Source organism: Anabas testudineus, chromosome 10 (genome assembly GCF_900324465.2).
Source record: "Anabas testudineus chromosome 10, fAnaTes1.2, whole genome shotgun sequence".
NCBI lineage: Eukaryota > Metazoa > Chordata > Actinopteri > Anabantiformes > Anabantidae > Anabas > Anabas testudineus.
The window spans coordinates 5,139,686-5,164,036 of record NC_046619.1 but is presented as its reverse complement, the minus strand read 5'-3'; the positions used below and the strand labels follow the sequence as shown (position 1 = coordinate 5,164,036).

General features: G+C 42.2%; 3 protein-coding genes across 3 annotated transcripts in view; 1 reads left to right on the top strand and 2 right to left on the bottom strand.

The window, feature by feature from the left end:
* LOC113160889 (AF4/FMR2 family member 2-like) overlaps window positions 1-671 on the bottom strand; it is a 12,875-nt gene extending 12,204 nt beyond the window's left edge. Inside the window, exon 1 of the mRNA XM_026358351.1 lies at window positions 636-671. Within this exon, the coding sequence (XP_026214136.1) occupies window positions 636-671 (36 nt within the window). The remainder of the gene's footprint in view (window positions 1-635) is intronic.
* A 10,135-nt stretch (window positions 672-10,806) lies between these two features.
* LOC113160398 (m7GpppX diphosphatase-like) lies at window positions 10,807-13,308 on the bottom strand. Its single transcript, XM_026357618.2, has 6 exons — window positions 13,075-13,308; window positions 12,553-12,703; window positions 12,312-12,457; window positions 12,107-12,220; window positions 11,661-11,771; window positions 10,807-11,537 (listed from the first exon to the last, which is right to left on the bottom strand). The coding sequence occupies exons 1-6, from the start codon at window positions 13,276-13,278 to the stop codon at window positions 11,271-11,273; spliced, it is 993 nt and encodes a 330-aa protein (XP_026213403.1). The 5' UTR covers window positions 13,279-13,308; the 3' UTR covers window positions 10,807-11,270.
* Window positions 13,309-15,700: 2,392 nt separating this feature from the next.
* Window positions 15,701-23,579, top strand: LOC113160397 (iduronate 2-sulfatase). Its single transcript, XM_026357617.1, has 13 exons — window positions 15,701-15,863; window positions 16,380-16,516; window positions 16,620-16,797; window positions 17,092-17,180; window positions 17,801-18,001; window positions 19,641-19,811; window positions 19,898-20,024; window positions 20,549-20,719; window positions 21,109-21,215; window positions 21,992-22,108; window positions 22,601-22,711; window positions 23,008-23,133; window positions 23,262-23,579. The coding sequence occupies exons 1-13, from the start codon at window positions 15,794-15,796 to the stop codon at window positions 23,379-23,381; spliced, it is 1,725 nt and encodes a 574-aa protein (XP_026213402.1). The 5' UTR covers window positions 15,701-15,793; the 3' UTR covers window positions 23,382-23,579.
* The last annotated feature ends 772 nt before the right edge of the window (window positions 23,580-24,351 follow it).

Here is a 24,351-nt window from a genome sequence, read left to right as displayed (position 1 = left end):
GAGGATGGAGCGCTTCTTTTAAGGTTAGAGAGTGCACACTGCTAAACTAACTGTTACAATGTTTTCACATGCTTTACTGATCAGTTTGATTTGAGTTTCATGTTACAGATGGCTTTGAATGGAAAATGTAAGTTTAGAAGAAAAAAAAACACAGGGGTCATAGATTGTGACCCAGCAAACTGACTGTGTCTAATGTAACACTGATAAGTGTTGACACAATCAGAATAAAGTAATAATTGTAACAAAAGTATTTGTTCCTGGAACATTTTACTCATGTCTAAACTGAACAGACCCAAAGGAACTCTGGAACAACAGTAAATCAGTGAAATTCTCAGTAAAGATTTCAAATCGCTTTGAAAATCTCGTCCAAATAGCTCCACAACGCTTTCACCCCGGTATGGTTACTATTTCCACAGCATTCTTTCTGGTTTGAGGCTTCTTTTGTCTTCCAGCTCTCCTTCCTCGGCCACACTCGCTGCTCCATCTCCTTTCTGCTCCTGTTTGAAACGGTGCTGTGCTCTTAGCAACAAGCCTTACATGGACTCAAGACAGAAACTGACCAAACACCCTCATCAGTCACTCTGCACATTCATTCACAGCTGCATCACCATTCCTGCTGAACAAACTCAACTTACTGTGGTTACGTAACGACTGTCAGCCAAGGGAAACATCGGGGAAGATGGGGGCCCAGGGAAAGACACACTTGTTGTCAGCCTTAAGGATGCCACCTGTTTCGACGGTAAAGTTCTATACTACTGGTGATCTGGATGTAAAACTTCAAATCAACTACTATACTAAAATTAAAAATTGCTCATGCTCTGCTCTCTGCAGCTTGAAATACTGAGGAATGAGGAGTGATCTGTCATCCAGTTCTGTTTGTCTGTCCCTTCCCAAACAGCAGACACTGTATGTTTACAATGAAAACAGAGGCAGATTTACTACTCTAAACTATTCTTCTTATTTAAACAACAGATTCTTAATCTATCCAGGGGCAAACAAGAGCAGGTTTCAAACCAGATACTTCATTTTTGGGTGGCTACGTACTAAAGCTAACTCTAAAACCAGAGAGTTGACTGAAAACCCTGTCTTTTGACCAATATTTTCATTGTAGGATTATAAGAAAATATTTAATTATCTATTATTTATTTTTCACTGTCTATGTTTAATGTTTCTAGAAAATGTGTTACGTCATACCATCTGACTTGTAGTAACTTTTGCTGCTTTCTACTGAAAACAGAAATGAATGCTCACTTTTGACGTACTTGAACTTTCTGATTACTCTGCATGTGCAAGTTGTGACACATCCTAGAAAAAAATTTAATCTAATGTTAGCTGAACTAGTCCTTCACAGGAGACCACCTAAACACCACATACTCATAAGTGAGTAGAAGTTACAATATCTTTCATCAGTTTCAGGATAAGCTGTGGTTCTGTGTGGAGCTGTCCTGCAGCTCACCCTCTCTCCTCCTTATTCACTTTCTTTCTCTGTGTCACACACACAAACAAAATGTTTGTCTAAGTCAACTCTGCTGAGTGTGCCATAAAAGCCTGTATTGTTGTCATGCCATGATACTGAAAGGACAGACACAAAGCAAGTGGAAGGGGTGTCAGTGTGCTCAAAACCACATCTATACAGCCCTGGTACCAAAAAAGGCTACTTTACTCTAAGCAAAATGCTAAAGGCACTTATTATTGTAGGCCACTGTGGTCCAGTCGCACAGTGCCAAGCCCGAGTCCTATATATAGGAAATTCAAAGCAACAAAGTCACCGAAATCTCCATCAGCTTTAAGAAAACATGTCCTCAAAATGAAGAAGATTGAAAAATCAAATGCATTCAGAGCCATTACTGTAGTAACAATATAACTTGCTTTCCAGCAATTTACAGGAAATCATCATCATCCACATGATTCTCCGCATGAAACCCAAAACAAGATTTAGTTCAGGGAATTTCTAAGTAATTACCCTCTTCCAGTGTCAAATTAGTCATTTCAGTCCATCAGCGCTGAGTCACACAGTCGACTGTTAGTGCCAACTACAAGTCATCAATTGTCTCAGTAAACAATGAGAAACTAAATTTTGATTAGACTGCTTGCAACAAAAGACAGTGTCAACTCTGGAAAAGTCCCCAATAGGCAAATTATTCAAATCTGTGTTCTCTATGAAAATATTTGCTACTATCATCAGCATTTGGAGATCTGCACAGTAGCAGAGCGTGCTACTTTTAACATTATCACTGCATGTTGTATTAGATGTTTCTTCCTAGTTTTGCAACCGTGGCAGTGGCCTCTATTAAAATACAGCTTTGCGCTGAATACGACAAACCCTGTTAAAAGAGCAAACAGCACCCACATCTACATCTGACTGAGATGGAAAAGTGGTGTTCATTATGCCGTCAGTGGACACTAGATGAAGCAATACAGATGAGCAATACAATGTTGCCAGGTTGCACTGTCAAAACAGTATGTTGCAATGCTCAAGTGATAGTTCAGGTCTCACACTTACTTCCTCCCTTGAAGCATCCATACATTCCTGCCATGCTTCAACGCTGAAATGAAGCAAAACTAAAATTTGTTTTCCAAAAAAAGAGAATCTGTCCTTCTCCCCCTTTGCAAAGCGAACGATGCCTTGATGTCCGATGACCTGTCGAATACTAAGCCTTCAAATCCAATACCTATTCGTTTTCTTCCGCATCGGTGTCCCTTTCCCTCCTGCAAAGCTTTGCAACAGACAGGATGCCTCTCTGCAAGAGAAGATCACCCTCTCCTCTGAGCTGGAGCTCCTCTAAAGTTAAATTTCATACAGAAGTCCCTTCTCCAACATTTGGCAGCAGAGGCACAACAGTAAGCCAGACGTTAACCACTCCAACAGTCACATACAGCAACAGCCAAAGTGGGATTGTAAACAGGATCAGAATATCACACAAGAAGCTCAACAGGGATAAAAACAGAACCTCCTTTTCAAATTAATAAGGATTTTTTTATGTCAAAAACAGGAGATTGTTTTTTTTTATCCTCCCCTAACAAACGTGGCTTCAAAAAGAAGTACAAAGACTCCTTGCACATGAACTAAAGGGAAAAACTATAGACTAAATGAATGAGTGGCTGCTGCGTGGCTCTCTCTCTCCTCACCAGTCTCCACACTGGTGATGCTGTGGTGGGAGGGCTTCAGGAAGAAGGGAGATAAGGAGGGAGGAGGAGTGACGGAGGAGGCGACTGTGAGACTGCCCCCGCATTAACTCATACTCCACTCTTTGCTATACCTCAAACACAGAAAATGGTCGTCTCCTGCATGTCCATCAGATGGACAAAAACACAGCTCCCCATGTTAATCATTCTATCACAGCAGGAGGCCTAGTGGTCGCACAACAGCCTGTCGCTGCTAATCACTTTAAGTAGTGAGCTCAAGAACCGACAGCCACTGCAGTTCCTCTGAGTGCGTGTGGCTGTAAGGTGACATAAGGATGAGCTTCTGAGATTCCCCGCTGCTAGATCCTCAAAGACACATATATACTGTACACACAATCAAGAGGAGGAGCCCATTTTAGCAAATGAACCAGATCAGTGTAGGATCCCTTCAGTTCAGAACAATCAGACGTTTGAAATCATTCTCTATGACCTGCCATGTCCCGACACGTTAGTGAGATTAGTGAAAGTGAAAGGTTTGTTTTCATGGAAACTTCTCTCACCCAGTGGGACCTTCGACATCAATCTGTTACATAAATACAGACAGTATCGCGTTTCCTCTGAATCTACCGGCGATAACAAATCACATTAATCAGACCATCCACAGCAGAGTGGTGTTATTGTAACACATTACTCAATCCAACACATGCCCGAACTAAAAGTTGTCTGTGTCATTCATTCTTCGTTTCAAACAGGTTGAAACGGCTAGAGTCTGAGTGACAGGAGGCCTGTGTGTGTGTGTGTGTGTGTGTGTGTGTGTGTGTGTGTGTGTGTGTGTGTGTGTGTGTGTGTCAGCTCCAGAGTCATCGGCTCCATTTCAACAGCATGATACACAAACTGTGAGTAAGATCGGTTTTGCCATGCTGGGATTGAGCAATTCCTCTATGCTCACTGACACACACACTGCTCACTACAGAGCCCACAAGACATGACATGCCTGTAAACCATCAGGAAGGACCAATCTAAGGCAGAACTGCTTCACTTACCAAGAATCCCGGATCCTGGGTTTTCCCTTCTTGATTCTCTGCCTTTTTTTCTCCAGAATGATGTAAATAAATCGATGTTTCCAGTTTCGGCTGCAGTTTTGAGGACTTTCCATGTTGTAATACTCAGACTTCTCTAACAAACTGAACTAACTGAGTGAAATTGATAAGAGCATGAGGCTATAGTAAAGACAAAAAAAAAAAGTTCCAAAGTCAAACACCTTCAGTCTGATTCTGCTCACATTAAACTAGGGCAAACAAATTAGAGAGGTTAAGCTGGCACTCAGATACCAGACAGCAGAGGAGGCCGTGACCCACAGGTTTGACTGAACAATGCACCACACACTGATAGAGAAGCACACAAATCCACTAGTTTTACTCCAATAAGGAAAATCTGTGATACCCTCAATGTAAACAGGTGTGAAGGACCTGCACTTACACACAGACTGAAGTAGAAACACAGTCTGACATTACTGAGGAATCACTTCAGTGTGCTGTTACCAGAGCAGCATCTAAGCATCCACATACAGACAGACTTATCTTTATAAGAACCGCTGACATCAGTATATTGAAAAACCTACGAGCCACAGTGCTGAGAGGACTGGTGGATTTCAATTAACAATCAATTAACCCTTAAATAAGCAATAATTATATGTCAGGTATCGAGCAAAATGAGGAATGGGTTTGGACACTGTCAACTGTGGGGGAGCGTAGACTGATAATAACGCGGGGGACATGTTACATAAAGTGATCTGGTGCTTTGTTAATAATCACTTTTTGATTAGTGTATGTGTAAATATGCAGGTGGTGTTTGTCTCTTATTTAACAATCGGTCATAGCACATCCAGTCCAGGAGTATTACTTTTCCTTTTTAAGAGTCCAAATGAAGTTGACTATGAGATTTAGGAGTTAGGTATGTGAAACACCTGGCCCCTCACTCCTTTTACATTCCAAATATGAACAGGAGGAGTTGTCCAAACGCAGATATCCACACTCTCTGTCTCTACTGTATGTGTAGGAATTTGTTAGTGCTGTGCGTCCAATTGGATCACAGAGAGCAGTTCTTCATGTTACTGTGTGCCTGAGTGTGTGTGTGTGTGTGTGTGTGTGTGTGTGTATACACATGTGTGTGTATCAATCCTACGGCTTTCTGTTTATACAGCCCAGAGGAATGCTGGTCAGTTTCCCTTCAATGAAAAAAAAAAAAAAAGGGGGATGCTGGTATTTCCTGAAACAGGCCTGAGTCTGGACTGAAAGAGGGGGGGCGGGAGGAAACTGATAGTGAAGTACAGAAGATCAAGAAGGTGACAGCATGGACGACACACACGGACACACACACACAGAGTGCAAGGTGAAGACCAGTGTGAGCATCATTTAATAATCTGACTGCACTTTGAAGTTTACAGACAGTAGTAGTTTTAAAAGGCTCTGGATCCTAACAGACCATCGTGGTGATATCAGGCTGAAATAAACCAGATCATTCTCATTCAGATCAGTGGGCTGATTTGTTAAATACAGACAAAATGAGTTGAGAGTTGAAACCAACATGAGCTACTGTATGTCACCATGACGAGTGTTGACCATGTGTTTGCACATTTACTCTAATTTTCTGCCCAGTCCAGCATTTTGCTGTTACATTATTCTACAGCGTGCTATATAATGTTTCCACAGCTTGGACAAAATTGATCCCTGTTAAACTTGAGCCATTATCAGTGAGCGTGGCTGCACTACTAGAGCAGGACTCCAATCCATGAATAGATTTACTACATATGATAACCTCAGCTAAGACTCTTATGAAAGGTAGATACATGTAAAACATTTGGAGAATAAAGCTGTGAATTACTACTAAAACACTCTCCACTGGTCGGACTTTCTCCCAGTTAGATCTTTGGGCTTGTGTCCAACCAAGTGGCCGTGCTTTTCTCCTTTCCATCTTTTTCTCATCGCCATCACTTTTTTTTTTCCCCCCTTTGCTGGCTCCAGTTCCTCTCACTCACCCCAGCAGTGCAACGTCTTCTCCTTCTCCTTCTCCTCTTTTTGTGGTTTCTCCCTATCTCCTATTCTCTCCATTACAACATGCGCAGACCGATCCAGATCTCTCTGTGATTCTCTGTAAGGACGAGGAGGAGGAGGAGGAGGAGGAGGAGGAGGGGAGTCACTGTAGCTCCGAATTCCACCTCACATCTGGAAACCATCTTCTCTCTCGACCCAATTCTCTGCCGCTCTATGCTGTAATGTAAATAGCCCTGTAATCGTACTCCTTCCCTGCAGCCTGCCACACTGGGTGGTGTGTGAGAGATCGTACACAGATCACACTGCTGCAACAAGAAGAGCGCTCTCTTCTTCTTCTTCTCTATCTCAGGTCTCAGGTCCCAGCTGAGGTCTATTTGCTCACTCACAGGTCTAATCTGTGTGTGTGTGTGTGTGTGTGTGTGTTGAAGCAACAGGAGGCACAGGAGTCAAAAGGTCTAACTGAAAGACAACAACCCAATAACCTGAAGCTGCAGCTTTCATTGAACCTCATTGAAGCTCCTGCTGATCAGCGTGCTCTCTATCCGATCACAGATGAAGCAAATCAAATAAATTCCTCAAAACACTGCTTTATTACACCAAGCAGTGTTTCTAATTAAAACTACTTATCATCCTAAATCATCAGCTGGGGGCTGTAAGAAAGACAACCCATCATTTTTAGCAGTTATTCTTCCCCACATGCAGGAAGTTTCAAATTAAAATCCCAAACTTTCTCCTAAATAGCATCGACAGAGGCTTCCATGCACAGAAATCTGGACTCGCTGCCAAAAATTAAACACATCATGCGTAGCTAAAGGCTAATATGTCGGGTCGGCTGTTTCACCATGAAATAGTTCAAATCCAGAATTACATTCAGATATGTAGAGTTCCATTTTGATAGTTTAGAGGATTTAGCATTTATTGGACCAAAAGAATTATTAGACATACTGTACGTATCTGCAATGTATTTATAACTAGTTAAAATAGTCATGTAACTTATGATGCCAATACATTTTGACCATTTTTTCACCTGCTTTGGTGCAAATGAAAGTAACAACAGGTGCAATGAAGACACAAACAGGGCTGTAGAAGGGCAAAAACCCAGCAGCAGGACCTAAACCTGCTCCAGAAACAGGAAGTGCACTGCGAGAGCCCTACAAAACGACCTCCAACAGGCTACTAGAGTGCATGTTTCTGACCAAGCTGTCAGCAACAGACTCCATGAGGGAGGGCGAGGGCCTGGACATCCTCACCAGAGAGCACCACAACTGGCAGGTCCACCACTGCTGCTCTGTTTTCTTCACATATGAGAGCAGGTTCACACTGAGCTCATGTGTCAGGTGTGAAAGAGTCTGATCACGTTGTGGTGAATGTTATGCTGGACCAGGACACTGCCCAGCCTCATGTGTTTAGGCAGTTCCTGGATGATGAAAGCAGCCCTCATGTTCCCCAAACCTGAATACAACTGAGCATCTATGGGACGTTATGTATCAGTGTATCTGACATCCACCATCCACCAAGCACCACCACAGACTGTCCAGGAGCTGACCGATCCTCTGATCCGGGTCTGAGAGAAGATTCCCCCAGGACATCATCTGCTGACTCATCAGGAGCATGGGCAGGCACTGTGGGGAGTACATACAGGCTCGCAGAGGCCATACACACCTCTGGGTCACGTGATGAGCTGCCTTGAATAAGTTGTTCCTCGAGACCCAGTGTAAGATGTAAGTGTTCCTTTAATTGTTTTTGAGCAGTGAATAGAGTCGTCATTTTGCATTTGCTTCTGACAAAGATTTGTATTTATTAGTTTCTGACACTGAATAAGCGAGGAATAATCTCACACTTGAGACTCTTCAGTTACACAGTGAGGTCACAGCAGCAGCAACAGGTCTAATTGTGTATCCGTGAATGATCATGATAGGATTGACTTCCAGAGAGGAGCAGTGAACAGGACATCGCTGTCAAACCTCTGAGGGTTTGTTCAAAGACTCGGTGACATATGACTTTATGATCCCTCTAATCAGGAAGGCTGTGACAGTTGACAGGCTGCACACACACACACACACACACACACACACACACACACACACACACACACACACACACACACACACACACACACACACACACACACACACAGCACAGAGAGGCATATTTATCCAGCTTCTCAGTCAGATTACCAGCACTGATGCCCTTAAGATCACACATCCTCGTCCAGTGTGTTAATGCTAACTGGTTTTACTGCCGATGACTAGTCCAATATCATGGATTATCATGGTTGTGGAGGCTTTAAAGTGGACTCTTTGTTTGATTTACTGTCACTCTCGCTATGAAGAAACACTGCAATCACAAGTCAACATTGTCGTCCTCCGTTTCCTCTTGAGGATCAGGTCAGCAGAGCTCAGATCAATAGTGTCTTTCATCCTCACACTGCTGTCAGACAGCATGATACTGTTCTGAATCAGTCAGTGTCTGTGTTCAGGATTACACTGGTGGCCACACAGTGAAAAATAACTGTTTAATCTGGACCGTCCTTGACCTGCCTCTACCAAACAGTGACATCAGACACGCGCTGTCACGCTGATCTCGCAGATATGAGAGCAGAAAGAATGACTGGCCACTGAGGAAAGGCAGAATATGACCTCAAATTTAAGTCTGCGAATAAACATAAATAACATGCAGTCAGTGAAGCTGGGATTTAGAACCAGGGTCCTATTGACAGATTGGCTAATTTAAGGCGGTACACACAAAACCCACTCGTGAAGTAGATTTCATCTTAAAATACATCTTAATGAGCTGGATTCACATAAAATATTTCACAGTGATCTCTAAACAGCTTTACATCTATTATATTAGGAGTTAATCACTTCAATGGAAGAAAAAGAAACAATGTCTGTCTGAGAGTAAAGTTGATTACTTTGCTGGCAAAGTTTTGTATGATGACCCAAACCTCAACTTCCAGCTTTCCCAACGTTTCCCACGGATGACAAGCAGATCAACTGAGAGAGTTGATAAATATATACGAGCTCTCAGCTGGAGCTTCATTTAAATGTTTTAAATACAAGCCTGTAAATCTCCCCACTGGGCTTCAGGGACTCTTAAGACTAATTACAGCCACAAACAGCCCACCTACATCGAAGCATTATGCTGCCTCTAAATCACGATCCCAGCAGAAAACCCACTTTTCTTCCCACAGCTGCTTCGGCCGAGGCAAAACAAAGCGAAACGCTGCGGGATCAGAGCATCGAGCACATGCATCGATCACCGATCAGACATCAGCGCTGAAGTTCCTGTGGGGGGAGATGAAGTGTGGAGCTCGTCATCAACACGGCGGACATACTCACCGAGTGTGCTCGATCTCAAACGGCCTCAGACTGAAGTCATCCCTCAGAGACTGAAACCAAGACATGAGCGCAGTTAGTGGACTAATGACTGGATTACTTGTCTCACTGCTGCCTTGGCGTCCCCTGCTCTCTGCTGCTGCTGCTGCGTTCAGGGGCGCCTCGGACTCTGCTCAATCTTAACTGATGGAGTTGCCGATGTTGCAGGGCAAACAGCGAATCTGTGTAAACTATACATAGGTTCATGTTAACATTTGTCCATCTCCATCCCTGATGTATAACCTGTTGTGGTTACTTCTGAATGTTTCATATGAAGTTTGTGACTCTAGTGTAGTAAAAAAAATATCCTACTGTCATCTATCAAGCTTTAGTTTCCTGAGATTCAACAGACCACTAAACTATCACGTTTGAGAAGTTTTAAGTTGTCATTTTTCCGAGTGACGTCTGAACGCACCGCAGGCACAAAGCAGAGCACCGCCCAGCTGACTGCTCAGGAGATAACACGATGATGTTCATCCCAACACACGTCTCTGTTAGGAAACACTTGAGTCGAGTCTGAACATCCCCAGAAGGGAAACCATCTGATTGTAGAGTTGAAAATACAAACTAATAAACACAGCAGCCTGTCCCACTGTCTGCTTCTTAGGCTACACAGGCTGTCAGCACTGCTGGAGGAGTGAGGGTATCAATCCAACTAAACACGGTGAGACAGGCAGCTTAAATACAGTTTGAAAGAAAATGACCTGAAAAAACATCACCTATAACATGCAATTTGGTCTCATTTTCTAAAAACAGACAGAAAACCAGACTATCCAAAGACTGAAGTTTTTGTTTGCATTAAGACAGTTGAGTTAAAAAAAAAAAAAAAAAAAGTTAGATCCTTGGAGAATGAACACTGCCATCTACTGTTAGAGACAAACTGAGAACTTTGACAGTTTAAGGAGCGCTTAGAACAGGGGTGTCCAATCCCGGTCCTCAAGGGCCACTGTCCAGCTTGTTTTGCAACCAGCCTTGCACTTAAAGCTTCTGATTGGCTGAACACACCTGATCCAGGTAATCAGCAGTGGGTAAGGCAGAGATAGTTGGAAAACCAGCAGGATAGTGGCCCTCGAGGACCAGGATTGGACACCCCTGGCTTAGAATCACTGTACTATTAGAAAGTTGCTATATATCAATAAGTCTCCGAGGAGATAATTTCTGAAATGTCAAGACGTCACCTAATTCAACAGTGGTTGATGACTTCAGCGTTCCACATTCATCAGATTATTAGATTAAATAAACGGGGCAAATAGGAAAAACGACTTTATTTCAGTTAGCAACATCGAGTCAAAACTTATAAAACACATCAAAACCGAGTCCACTGGTTTGACTCATGTCATATCCACAGCTTCCTATACGTTCTCTAAATTTCTCAGAAAGCAGGAATCATATGAAAATGATTAGAAAAACACCTCGATGACACATCAAACCCAAATACGTACAGATGGTTTATCTGAATATGCATTAAATGATGGTGATTATTAATCAGTGGGTGAAATACTAACACAATAATCAGTCTGTATGTTGTGGAAGAATATAAACATCACTTCATGTAATTTAGGTCACACATATGTAAAAATGTCTTTCGCAGAGAATATTTGTAGTTGAGTTTAAAAAAGAAACAAAAACCATATCAAAATGCTTGGTTCAGTCTTAAAAACACAGTCTGGATAAAACTACCAACAACTTCACGTGTGTACAGGTGTACAGTACGTTACAGTCTCCCTGCCTCTTTGAACTTGCTGAGCAGTCCATTGTCCGCCCTCAGAGGGAAATACAAGGTGCGCGTTTGGTAGTACTGGGGGTCGGACTGGAGGTTCTGGATGACGTCTGCCAGGAGGTGGGCGCGCTCCACACCGCAGCCCGGCGCCTCGTAGCCCAGCTTGGTGAAGTGGACGTGAAGGTGGTAGTAGGACGGCTGGTAGTGCAGGTAGACCCTTAGTTTGCTGGCAGGAAGGTTGTAGCGCTGCAGGATGGCCTCCTGAACCACAAGTACACCAATGTTATCGCCCTGTTTGTGCAGTTCCTGTCAGACTGCAGCTTTTATTATTATTATTATTATTATTATTATTTTAGTCTGATGATGATGTGAAGACTCTCTCACCTTTCCTTTCTTGAAGACGTTCTGCAGCAGTGGTACATGATCTGACGTCAGGTCTCTGAGACTCTTAATGTCTTTCTGGTGTACTATGGCAATCAGATACAAATCATCTACCTGAAAGAAGAAGACAGATATTGTGGATACTGATCTTTATAATAACTATATTAACAGGACGTTCAGGAATATCTTGAGCAGATAATATGAAAATATTCCAGAGATTATACAGTTGCTGAAAACATGTCTTTACCCCTAACAACAAGTATTAAGTCTGAATTAATGGTCTTGATGCTTGTCTGCTGGTTACCAAGAAAACATTCAGCTGTATCTAATGTCAAGTTCATTCTTATCGTGTAAAACCAGAGGTTTAAAACAAACAAACACAAAGTACTTGTGTGTATTTCTTTCCTACTTCTTTGTGTTTCTGTTGGTCAATATTTGTGGTCTCTCACCTGTTTTTGGTCCCATTTGAAATCAGGTAGAAGGACAAAGCCATTGTCTGGATCTGGATCTTCATAAACGATCCTCTCAGCTTCTGCCTTCTTCTCCAGGATGTTGTGTACCCACTGAAGTGTGAAAGTCGTGAAAAACAGACAGTTAGTGCTGCAGCATTCAAAAGTGAATAATCTAGCAGAGGTGGTGAATTAGGACACTGACCTGCACGCTGAAGCTCTGCACCTGAATGTATGGCAAAGTGATGGTTTGATAGTCCTCCCACGTCTCCTCCACCAGGAAACTCTCCTGACGCTGGTATTTATTTACATGCTTCTCTGTGGCTGGACACACCACTGTGGTCTTAATCTCTGGAAAACAGAAACACAAAGGCTATCTCGTGTCCTTCTTTGTGACCAAAGTGGTTGCTGGACTGTTCGATCAGCAAATTTTTCAGCAACTGTACCATTGAGGTGAGGAGGAGCTTGGAGCCGATATGTGCTGTAGATGTCGTTCTTCATCTCAAGCATCAGCCTGGAACCACTAAAGATCTCAGCCAGAGTGTCTTCCCTGATAGGTGTCTTCTCCAGGATGACCACAGCATTCTGATCAGCAAGCTGGTAATAAGTGAAAAAGATGTATTGTGCAGAATGTGCAGAGTGTCACCAGCATTCACAGACATGTAGAAAAACATCAATCAAGATCAATTTATAGACTTCACGTTATAATAAAAGCATAAATATTAATGGGCCATTAATGTGTCTGGACAAGCATAATATTTAGACTTTTATTTTGAAACACCAAACCGGAGGTCAATGATACATCCGTCCACTGACGACGCTGCGCACAACTTTGAATGAAATCAAGTAGAACAAAGTCTTCACTTCACGAACACCGCTCTGAGCTGCTTTCAGCTCAAAGCACCGTGTCTGCATTTAACCACCTGCCTTTTAACACAAGGGTTAAGTTAGCTAACATAACGTTTTACCTTCCCGTGGATAAAGATGTTTTTCTCCCGGGCAGAGTCACTCAACACGGCGCTTAACTGGAAACCAGACAGCACATTTCCTGCTTCAGATTCCTTCACATCTTCTCCTCGACCATTCCCGTGGTCGGCTTTCGCCCTCTTGGTTTTCTGAGATAACTCTTCGGTCTCGTTGCTAATTTCACGTTTAGCTGTGTTGTCTGCCATGTTTATGTCTGCGCTGCCCCTAGCCAAAGATCGTCTCTATGACAAAAGACGCCTCACTCCAACATCCTTCTCAAACCAAGTCAGTAAATCGGAACTAGCGCGAATGTTTCTAAAATGTTCTAAAATATCTACTTTATTCGTAAGAATGTGACCATCATTGCTGTTGGAAATTAGCTTAATTACTGAGAGATTTTTATATGTTAGATATGCCAAGTCTGGTCTTTCTTGCAGTCTTTGGTGGTTTAAGAAACGATTGTGATTGTTCTTGCGAAGGTCAAATTGCTGCAGAGTGAGATCTCTCTTCATCTCACAGCTCACAGTTACAGCTCATGCTGCTTCCGTTAACATCTTTCAAAATAATAGCAGCAAGTTTGTACTAGGGGCCCCTGCTGCTTGGTTAACACTACAACTGCACTGAGAAACAAACTAACTGCATTTTTGAGAAGACACAAATCAGCAATGTATTTTTGTGTCTATCCACTTGTATATAGGTACTGTAATTGTTAAACCATTTTTTAGGTATTGCCTCTGACTACCCCTAGATTGCCCGTCCCCGCTTAACACTTATGAGGGGAAACAAGAATACAGGAGCATATACATAGTTATCTTAATGACAAAGAAGACAATCTGATTCCTTACTAGATGAAGAGCATGTATGCATGCATGCAAGTATTTTAGTATAAAAAAGTTGTCTAGACTCAAACAACCTCTGTCTGTGACACTACACAATAACCTAGATTTATTTAGACATGTATTAGCCTGCAGCCCTGCACTTCCTGCTCCAACAATAGAACTGAAGTTCAGGGCGGTGACAGCAAACCAGGCAAAGGATACATATTTATGACTTATGGTTGATATCACAGGGCATGACTCTTCCTGGGTATTTGGTATTCCTGGGGTTCCTGAGTAGAAGCCCACTGAGCACTGAACTACCTTAGGCACCAAGACATCTTCCACTAGACTGCTTTGTTGGGGATCATGGTCACAAGAATAGAAATTAAATGAAATGTACACATTATTTATTGTTACCATAAACCAAACCAAAGTTGAGGAGGCTCAAACACTACTGACCACAAATAAATTGTAAAAGTGAGATAAATAGGTTTGTCTAAAGAAAACTGACCAACCCAAAATACTGTGTGGTCAAAGTTTATTGAAAGACCAGATCAGCCCTAAGAGAGTCTGCTTGAACAGGAAGATTACCTACTGTTCTAGTAGACAGTGTGGCAGCAGCAAAGTCTGCACCATCCCCAGGACATTGCCAGAAGCTTGAGACCTCTGCAAGTGAAACGCCTCCAGCTTGATAGACTGAGGTCGGTGGCTGTGTGCTGACTGAGGAGGAGCAGGGGATGCTGCACACCTCTCATCCCTCACGTAGTAACTATAGAAATCAAAACGTCATTCTGCAAGTATATTAGTATTTTCCTCTAAAATGTAAAAGAAGTATGAAACATAAATACTCAAAAATCAAAGTACCTAAAATCTATACTGATAGTAGTACAGATAGTATACTGAAGTACTGTACTTGAGTAAATGTCACATTCCAACACTGCTAATTGTACTAATTTAATAACCACTACAGTGCTTCTCAGTTACCTCTGTAATGCTTTTACTAATGGTTTTATTATAAAATGACTGACACATCATTTATTATCTATTATGATATGATGCCATATGATTGACCGTTTGTGGGCGGGGCGTCAGCCGAGTGGACCAATGAAAACGTAGCTGGCGTGTGACGTGATAATCAGGAAGTTTTTCAACAACATGCTGATTTGTTTTGATGCAGCAGCCGGTGTTATGCCGAGTTTTGCATGCCTGCCGAGATCGGCATCCCCCACTCTAATCAGCGAGGAGGATGCAGATCTCGGCAACTCCGAGTTGCCAAATATTGCACCCCCTCCCTTATTAACTGTAGCCTAACACACGTTATAACCAAATGCTGTAAATTGTCCATCTTTTAGATTATTTTAAGCTATTTTAAGCTCAAGTGTAACAAAGTACACTACAGATCTTTGTCCTATTAAAAATGTTACAGCAGATTAGTAGTGTTGAGGTTAATGAATGTTTTCATTGTGGTTCGTTGAATGTATTAATGTTATTAATGGGTCGAACATTATCAAGGCAAGTTAAATCTAATAAAACCTCTGCTAATAATAACAAGATTTGCAAACTTATGTGAACTTACTATGATTTGAGCCCCTCACACTTTTGAGTATGTGAATTTTCACTGTCAGCTTAAAATAATCTAAAAGATGGACAATTTACAGGGTTTGGTTATAACGTGTGTTAGGCTACAGTTAATAAGGGAGGGGGTGCAATATTTGGCAACTCGGAATTGCCGAGATCGGCATCCTCCTCGCTGATTAGAGTGGGGGATGCCGATCTCGGCAGGCATGCAAAACTCGGCATAACACCGGACGGACAAGACAAGACTGTGCAGGAGATGTTCTGTTCAGTTTGACTTTAAATGTATTATTTGAAGGTTACTTTGTCGTCGTGACACCAAAACAAAATGTACGTTGACGTCCGAGCTCTCCGTCTGCTCCTGGTTCTTCAAACACTGACAGCTGCTGCCAGAGCAGGTATCGGTACCGTGAAGTGTTCAGGAACGCTACAGCAAGTTAGCTAGCAAAGCTTTTACATGTCTGTACGCTAACCTGGTCATATAAATGACTTTAGCTGACATTAGAGGCTGATGAAGGCTCATTGTGTCTTGTTTATTCACTTAATGGCACAGACTAAGTTAATTGAACTCACTGAATGCTGCTTTATTTTCAAGTTTGACTCTTTGTGTTAAAGCTGCAGCTCGTTATGAGGAAACTGTTTAGTTTCTGTTCAACTTTTAACTGCGGTTTAGAAACCTGTGGCATTTAATTTAGCACGGACTTTCGTCACATTAGTGGGAGCTGCTAGTTTCTATTCAACGTTCATGGACTGTACTGATTTAACCAATTTAACAGCACTTAGCCTTTGATAGGAGCTTCAGTTTAATAGGATCGTTTTAGTCCCACCTGCTGTATGAATCACTGTTGAATAGCTTCATTTAAAAGCAGTGAAGCTGTTAAACACATTAACTTTCGGTGGCTCTTTCTTTTCAGAGATGAAGAATGTCCTTTTCATCGTGGCAGATGATTTGCGAACATCGCTGGGCTGCTATGGGGACCCTGTGGTAAAGTCACCAAACATTGACCACCTGGCATCCAAAAGCCAAGTTTTCCTCAATGCATATGCACAGGTGTGCTGGTGACACTGCTGTCTGAAGTTTGGGTCTTACACTAATGGGATCACGTATCCTAGTCTCATACAAACCTTAACCTTGTGTTTTTTTCCTCTCTCAGCAAGCTGTGTGCGCTCCCAGTCGAACATCCATGTTAACAAGTCGTAGACCAGATACAACCAGGCTCTATGACTTCAAGTCCTACTGGAGAGTCCATTCTGGAAACTACACGACGATCCCTCAGTATTTTAAATCTAAAGGCTACTTCACCGTGTCTGTGGGCAAGGTGTTTCATCCAGGTGAGATGAATAATGCTAGTGTAAGATAGTAGTGGAATAAAACACATTTCATTCTTCCCACAACTGTGAATTGGTATTGGAACAGTAACGGGAAGTAAAGACACAGAGATCCCAGCTGTATAGTTAGCACTGAAGCTGAAGTGAAACCACAGATGTACAGTTGACGATTAACACGAGCTGCATGTTTGAGAAGACACCGATCTTCATGAATTTGTTATTTAATAAGAAAAAATAAAAACCAAATCAATTAGATGTTTTTGTGTAGTAAAAACTCTTAATACTTTCTCTCTTTAGGTATTGCCTCTAACCACACTGATGACTACCCATACAGCTGGTCCATCCCTGCCTACCACCCACCGTCCTTTAGATACGAGAAGGAAAAGGTATGAATAGGAACACGTCACCACATCCTGACACAAAGAGTGTGAAAAGTTTTTATTCACAAGCTTTATTTGTGTATAACTGCAGGAATAACTGTTTTCCAGGTATGATTTTTAATTAGATTTCTGTTCTTAATTAGAACATTAATCTTGTTCACTGCATACTGCAGGAAGGCAAGAAGTCCATTCAGATTATAGCTACATACAGTCATGATAGAGTTGTAGAGCTGCACACACTTCCTGACTCTTTCTTACTGAAACTTGGTCTTTATGCCTCTACATCACAGGAGTTGAAACATCTAAACCTCTCCCACAGGGGTGAGTGGAGGCTGGCTCTGTCCCAGCTTCTTCACTGAAGCTCCTTGGATGTCGTGCAGGGTCACCTCTGCAGCCCTTTATACTTGTACTGCTGCTCACGATTGGCCAAAAATCAATTACTGTACTTTTTTATATGTAGTATGTACAGAACATCTACATTACTCCATGTAGTCTTATTTCTGCATACTATGTAATTGAATGTATCAAACAGACACCAATAACTTTTATATTCCTCTTACTATGCTTTTAATTAAATAAATACATAAATGTGTCTTTTAAAATTTAAATGTAAACCTTGTTTCCAGATGTGTAAAGGAGAGGACGGCAAACTCCACGCCAACTTACTGTGTGCAGTGAACGTGACAGAGCAGCCTGGGGGAACCCTCCCCGACCTGGAGAGCACAGATGAGGCAGTGAGGTTACTAAAGAGTCGGGTCAACAACGATGATCCCTTCTTCTTAGCTGTGGGTTTTCACAAACCGCACATACCCTTCAGGATACCACAGGTACATGACCTAATCGCATGTTAAGTAGGCACATGCCATGTTTCTCTGCTGAGAGGAGGGGGCACTTTCAAACTATTGTGGGGGTAATTATCCAAGGAAAATTCAAAGGTTCTGCGAAAAAAGGAAAATAAATAAATAAATGCAGATGTATTTCAGGTTTTAAATTCTAAAATCACTTCTCAGACAAAACTTTCAGACTGGAGGCTGAATGATGGAAAAGACCAAACTCATGTAGTCTGGGAATGTCAGTAACGAGAAAGTACTTAAAACAGTGGTTTTAGAACATGAATTACAGTGTATTCTGTATTTGGATAAGATGACATGAGGAAAACACATCTTGGTATAGTTCTATTAGCAGCAATGTCTGAGTCACACTGATTGATTCAAATCTTTTGTGTGTGTGTGTGTGTGTTAGGGCTGAATGAGAAAACTTGATGGGGGATGTTTTGGAACTCATTGACTATTTTTTAATGTCCTGTTGTAATAAAATTAAACGCTTGTAGTAAAACATTAAACCGTGGTCAGCCTGGGGGATAAAGGAACCAACATTAAATCCCCAGTGTATTCAGTATCATCTGATCCAATAGATAAAAATGGCACCGATGCTATAAATAGCCTAATTAAGAAAAGTTGTTTTTATGAAAGGGAAATCCAAAACTAGAATACCCTCATGGAGCTAGTTTTAAAATATGCCTGAAAGCTGGGAATAGAATTTAAAAAAAGGAATGTCTAAAGCAAGCATTGAGAGGAACGCAGTGTTAATGAGGACTGATCCAGATATATGGGAGACACGATTCAGCATGAAGTAGGAAGAGAACATGATGAAAAGGAAGTTGAATGAGAGCGGCGAGTGGTGGAGCGTTGATGAATGTCGCCATGCCAGAGAGGTTTCCCCGCAAAGTGCGAGTTGAGAGATGAAAAGTGGGAAAGGTCAAGCCAACTCCTCTTTGTCAGAATGTGATTTATTCTCCACTTGATTTACCCCATATCGCTTGGACACGTAGTGAGCGCCGCCAGATTTAAAAGTTCAGCAAAAAAAATGCAGTTTCTGGAATGTTGAAAGTCAATTCATCTGAGAACATCAGAGCGCTGGATGTCCTCTCGATATGTCCTCTAAAAAGTCCTGTGAGGTTTTTAAGTAACAAAGAATAAAGTTGCTTTCAGACACAAAGCAACAATTCCACCACTGCTCTCTGAAACCCATTATTTCCAAAGTTTGCACCCTGTGGCGGTTTGTCGCTTTCTGCGGCCAAGCACAGCGGGCTGATCAGCAGGCTCAGGTGCACAGGGGTCAAAGTTTAACCCCGCTGAACTTTATACTCTGTACACTATGAGGAACACCTGCATGGCCAGGCACAGCAGGCAAAATGGAGGAAATGGTTGATAATGTGTGTCTGAATTGCTTTTATCCTGTGACACAACCTGAACCTGACTGCATGACTTGACAGAGTTTCACGAAGAACATCAACCATTGGTTGATTGATATTGTTTTTTCCCTCGTTCTTCGGGAAGGCTTTTGATTGTGATCGATCCTCAGTACCTTTTTGTCTTTTGTTTTCTGTTTCTGTTTTTTTTTTTTGACCACATGTGTTTGGTGGCGCTGGTGTCATAAGGCTGTTACATTGTTTGTATATTACAGGAGTACCTGAGTCTATACCCCATAGAACAAATGAAGCTAGCCCCTGACCCTGATGTCCCCAAACACCTTCCACCTGTGGCGTACAACCCATGGACGGATGTGCGGAAGAGGGACGATGTCCAAAAATTAAACATTAGTTTCCCTTATGGACCAATTCCTAAAGACTTCCAGGTGTGAACTGTCTTCTTTCATCACTTTCGAGCCATTTCTGATAAAGCCTCCATTTGACAGTAATGTCCTGAATCACTGTCTTTCAGCTCCGTATCCGTCAGCACTACTACGCTGCTGTGTCTTATATGGATGCTCAGGTTGGACGGCTGCTCAGTACTCTTGATGCACTGGGGCTGGCTGACAACACTGTCGTGGTCTTCACCTCTGATCATGGTTAGTCAGCCTTTCCTGCTATACGACTACTAGTATACTAGGATTATTAGTTAAAACACAGACACGATTGTTTTCATCTGGGGTGTTTAGTACAAGAAATACCCAGATGCCAGCTGTTTTGGAAATACTCTTACAGTACTTGGCTTGGCCATCAGGTGGCAGTGTTGCAGCAGCTGAATGTATCATTACCTCCCTCCATAGTTTTTGTGTGCTCTAAAAAAAAAAAACTCCTGCTCTTTTTCTGCACCACCTCTTCCTTTTTTCAGAAACTTTGTGACTTGGAAACTCATTTTCTTTTAATGTCTCCTTCAGTGGAGGATGCTGGAGTAAATCCTCTGTGCGACCGTTTGATATATAAACCCCATAAAGCTCAATCAAATGCAATAATTTTTAAACATAAAATGAGTGGCAAAAACATCAGTAAAATGGATGGCTTCAGTGTTGCTCTATCTGGAATGTTGTTTGTGTGATATAAATCCAGGACTTCTGTTTTCTCATTGCTCTGTTTGTCCATATTATTGCAGGTTGGTCATTAGGAGAACACGGCGAATGGGCTAAGTACTCTAATTTTGATGTGACAACACGTGTCCCTCTTGTCTTCTTTGTTCCTGGCGTCACCACATTCCTAGACTGGCAGGGACCGTCTACTTTCCCCTTTATTGATGTCTTAACCCAGCCAGAGTACAGTTTCCAAAGTAAGACCCCTTAGACATAGACATCAACTTAATTACTATTGATGAAATGAAACGTACGTTTGTTGATGTACACGCAGCATCAAATCACAAAAGGAAATTCAAATTTGATTCAGACTTTTTGGTCTTAATTGCTCATATAAACCTTGTTAAAACATTTATGACTGTGCCAACTTGACTTTAATAAGGTCTTTGATATACATTGGGAAATTCAAAAGTGTTTAGACAGGGATGCACTTTGATATTCTGCCTCCGGACAGTTTTTACTTCATATGCAAATGGTGCAACGCTGATGAAATTTAAGTGCAGGGTGTCTAGTAAAATTAAGTTAATATCTTGACTGTATTGCTCTCAGTGGTAAAATAAGTCTGTCTGACCTCTCTGTCTTCCAGATGGCAAAGTCGGAAAAAACGTGGTGGAGCTGGTGGATGTTTTTCCTACACTCTCCAGCATAGCCGGCCTGGGAACGCCTCAGTCCTGTCCAGATGTTTCTTTCCAGGTATCAGTAAATTAAAATGAGTCAGTGTGTTGAATCTGCATTATACACAGAAAGGTTTGTGTCTGTAGGATTGTGTCTCCATGATAGCAGAGCGTATTCTGTTTGTGTTATTTGTTAGTGGCATAGTTCCAGTCGTGGTCCCCAGAGGAGGAATCCTACAGACTGGACTATGGATGGATTAGATTTTTTAAAAATGTATGATTTACCTTTCATAGCAGCCTGTGACTTATCTTTCTACACTTCTTATTGCTGATGCAGTTCAGAACAGCTCAGAATGGTCTGTATTATTAGCACCCATGCTCCATGTATCTCATTGAAATGAGTGTTTTCAGGTGAGATGTGTGACTAATTAACACTAACTATTTCATTTGTGTCCAGAATTGTTGTAAAATTGTTCACAGTTCAAAAATGTGCAACTTGAACTTTAATCTGCGGGAACTTTGATCGAGCTCTCGTGATGCTGCACTCATGAAAGAGGTTTTTTAATGAAAGAAAAACAACAAAATAGTACTCAGGGAAGCCATGTGCTTTCTAGTTCTGTTCTCAGCGCTGATTACATTATCGTCATCAACCAATTACACCACAGGAGCAGAACAGAGACCCTTCAGTGATCTTTGTACAGTTAGTGCAAATGACATTGTACTAACATAGTCAAACAAAATGAATCAAGAAGTAAACACTCCACAAACAGACCCAAACACGCCTGACATGAATGTGATCTAATTGACTCTGACATTTTATTTCCTTTACTCCTGTGTCTGTTTTCTTGCTTTCAGGAGGAGCTGTGCGCCGAAGGACGCAACCTTGCCAACACTTTCCGATACGGAGAAAGAGGAGTGAATGAGGAGGCAGTGTCTTTCAGCCAGTACCCTCGACCTGCTGATACACCGCAGGTACTAGAGAGAGAGAGAGCGTGTGTGTGTGTGTGTGTGTGTTTCGAAAAGCAAATGAAGATGCTTTCACGAGCTGGCTAAAGGTTAAGTCATTATAGATTTGTAGGGAGCAGCCATAGTTTTAATACAAACATATCACGCTGCTACTTCTACATAAAGCTGCTTTGAAAACGTCAAAAAAAATTAGTGAAGGTCATGAAAACCAAGCTCATGTCGAACAAGCGTTTACACGACTGCCGCTCTTTGACCCGCTGCCGTGCTTATATTAGAGCTGCCAGCTACGAGCACGCGATCTCGGAATTAAAATATCCAGATGAGTGCTGCACCTGCTGTAGGTTAATCTCTGTACAGAGGAGTTGGCAGCCTGACACGAGCTCATCGGCTGACTCGCAGGATGAGTTGGCAGCTGTGGCTCTGACAGCGCTGCAGGCTGATTCCTACAGCACTTCACCTGTTTCGACATGCTCTCAACGTTGAATGTTCTTCTCTTAGGTGAATTCTGACCTCCCCGACCTCAAAGACATAAAAGTCATGGGTTACTCTCTGCGTTCCTGGGACTACAGATACACTCTCTGGCTCGGCTTCGACCCTAAAACATTTCAGGTGGGTGCTTCACGAACCAGCGCAGCATGAGGATGGTCTGTCTTTTTCTGTTGTCCTCCTGTGTGTGTGTGTGTGTGTGTGTGTGTGTGTGTGTGTGTGTGTGTGTGTGTGTGTGTGTGTGTGTGTGTGTGTGTGTGTGTGTGTGTGTGTGTGTGTGTGTGTGTGTGTGTGTGTGTGTGTGAGCTTCAGGCTAAGGGGTCAGGCATGATGGATTCATCCATGTTGTCGAGCACAGTCTGCTGGAAACATTTTCTCTGATAGATGAGAATTGTCCATCTATCTGTCTCTGCACACAGGTGAATGTATCTGACATCCATGCTGGAGAATTGTACATGTTGGCAGACGACCCCGGTGAAGACAACAACGTCTATACTGCCTTCGACCACAGTGTCATAAAGAAGAATATGGCCATCCTTCCTCCTGTAAGTCCGGATGTTCTTCAGCAATATAAAAAGCTGTACTTTCCACCACTCTTATTTTGTTCTGTGTTAGAGCTTCTTCCCATTTACCGACTTGCTTGTTTACTTCATTTCATTTCTGACTCATCCAGACTGTGGGTCTGCAGATGAGAATGAAACTGCAGCTCCTCTACCTCACAGCAGGGACGAAGACAAGTACAGGGCAGGGAGGACAAGATGACGCGAACCAAACAGATGGAGGGAGAAACTGAAATTTAAAAAGAAAAGGGTATTTGTTGTGTTTCTTCGATGAATGGAATAATTCTTGAATCATCGTTCCTTTGGCTGACTGACAAACACCAGAGCAGTGTGAATTATTCCCTTTTTCTTCTAGAGTGAAATGAGATTGATTTGCATGTCTGTACGCTAATATGAAGCTAGAGCCAGGAGCTACTGAGCTTATCTTAGCATAAAGACAACGACTTGCCAAGCTCTATCTAAAGTTCTGTAATCGTGTCTACCAGCACTGACGAAGATGTGTTTCCAGTTTTTCACCTCAGTCAGGGGCCTGTATAAACACTGCTGTCCTTCGCTCCTCACACGTACCACACACTGACAACACGTTTTTTTTTGTTTAGGAGCAAGCGCTCCTCTGCGTCCTGTTGCTCACCCGTTCATCCTCAGGTATCGTCTCCACAGAACGTGTACGTTGGAGTGTGGCACTAAGCACTAAGACATTTCTATTTGCACTTGATGTCACTCGCAGCTGTTTGCTTCCTTCACTATAAACAGTTCAGGTCAATTTGTGGACCTGGAAATGAAGAGACCCCATAGTAATACAATGCAAATAAAACAGTATTTAGCTGCGGTTTGAATGCATGAATATTTAGTTTCAGTGAAGTTATTACAGCTTGAAATTCATTCAAGTCCAGTGATGAATTGTAGGGATTTGGTCTGTCAACTGTTTTTTTTTTTAAAGGCCACACTGGCTTCGTGGTAATGAATCCTATAATCAGGGGGTTCAGTGTCAGGATGTTGAAGGCTGCTTAAGATGGAACAGAATTGGCTCATTTTTTCCTCATGTTCCCATTCATCAAATCGTCCAGATCATCATTCAGAGAAGTGAATTTCTTTCTGTATCGCACGTCGTAATAGTTTCTCCAGAGTGTCCCTGTCCTGTAACGTATTCAACATGTCTGGAACAACGAGCCAGTAATAATCACTGTCCGTAGAGACACTGTC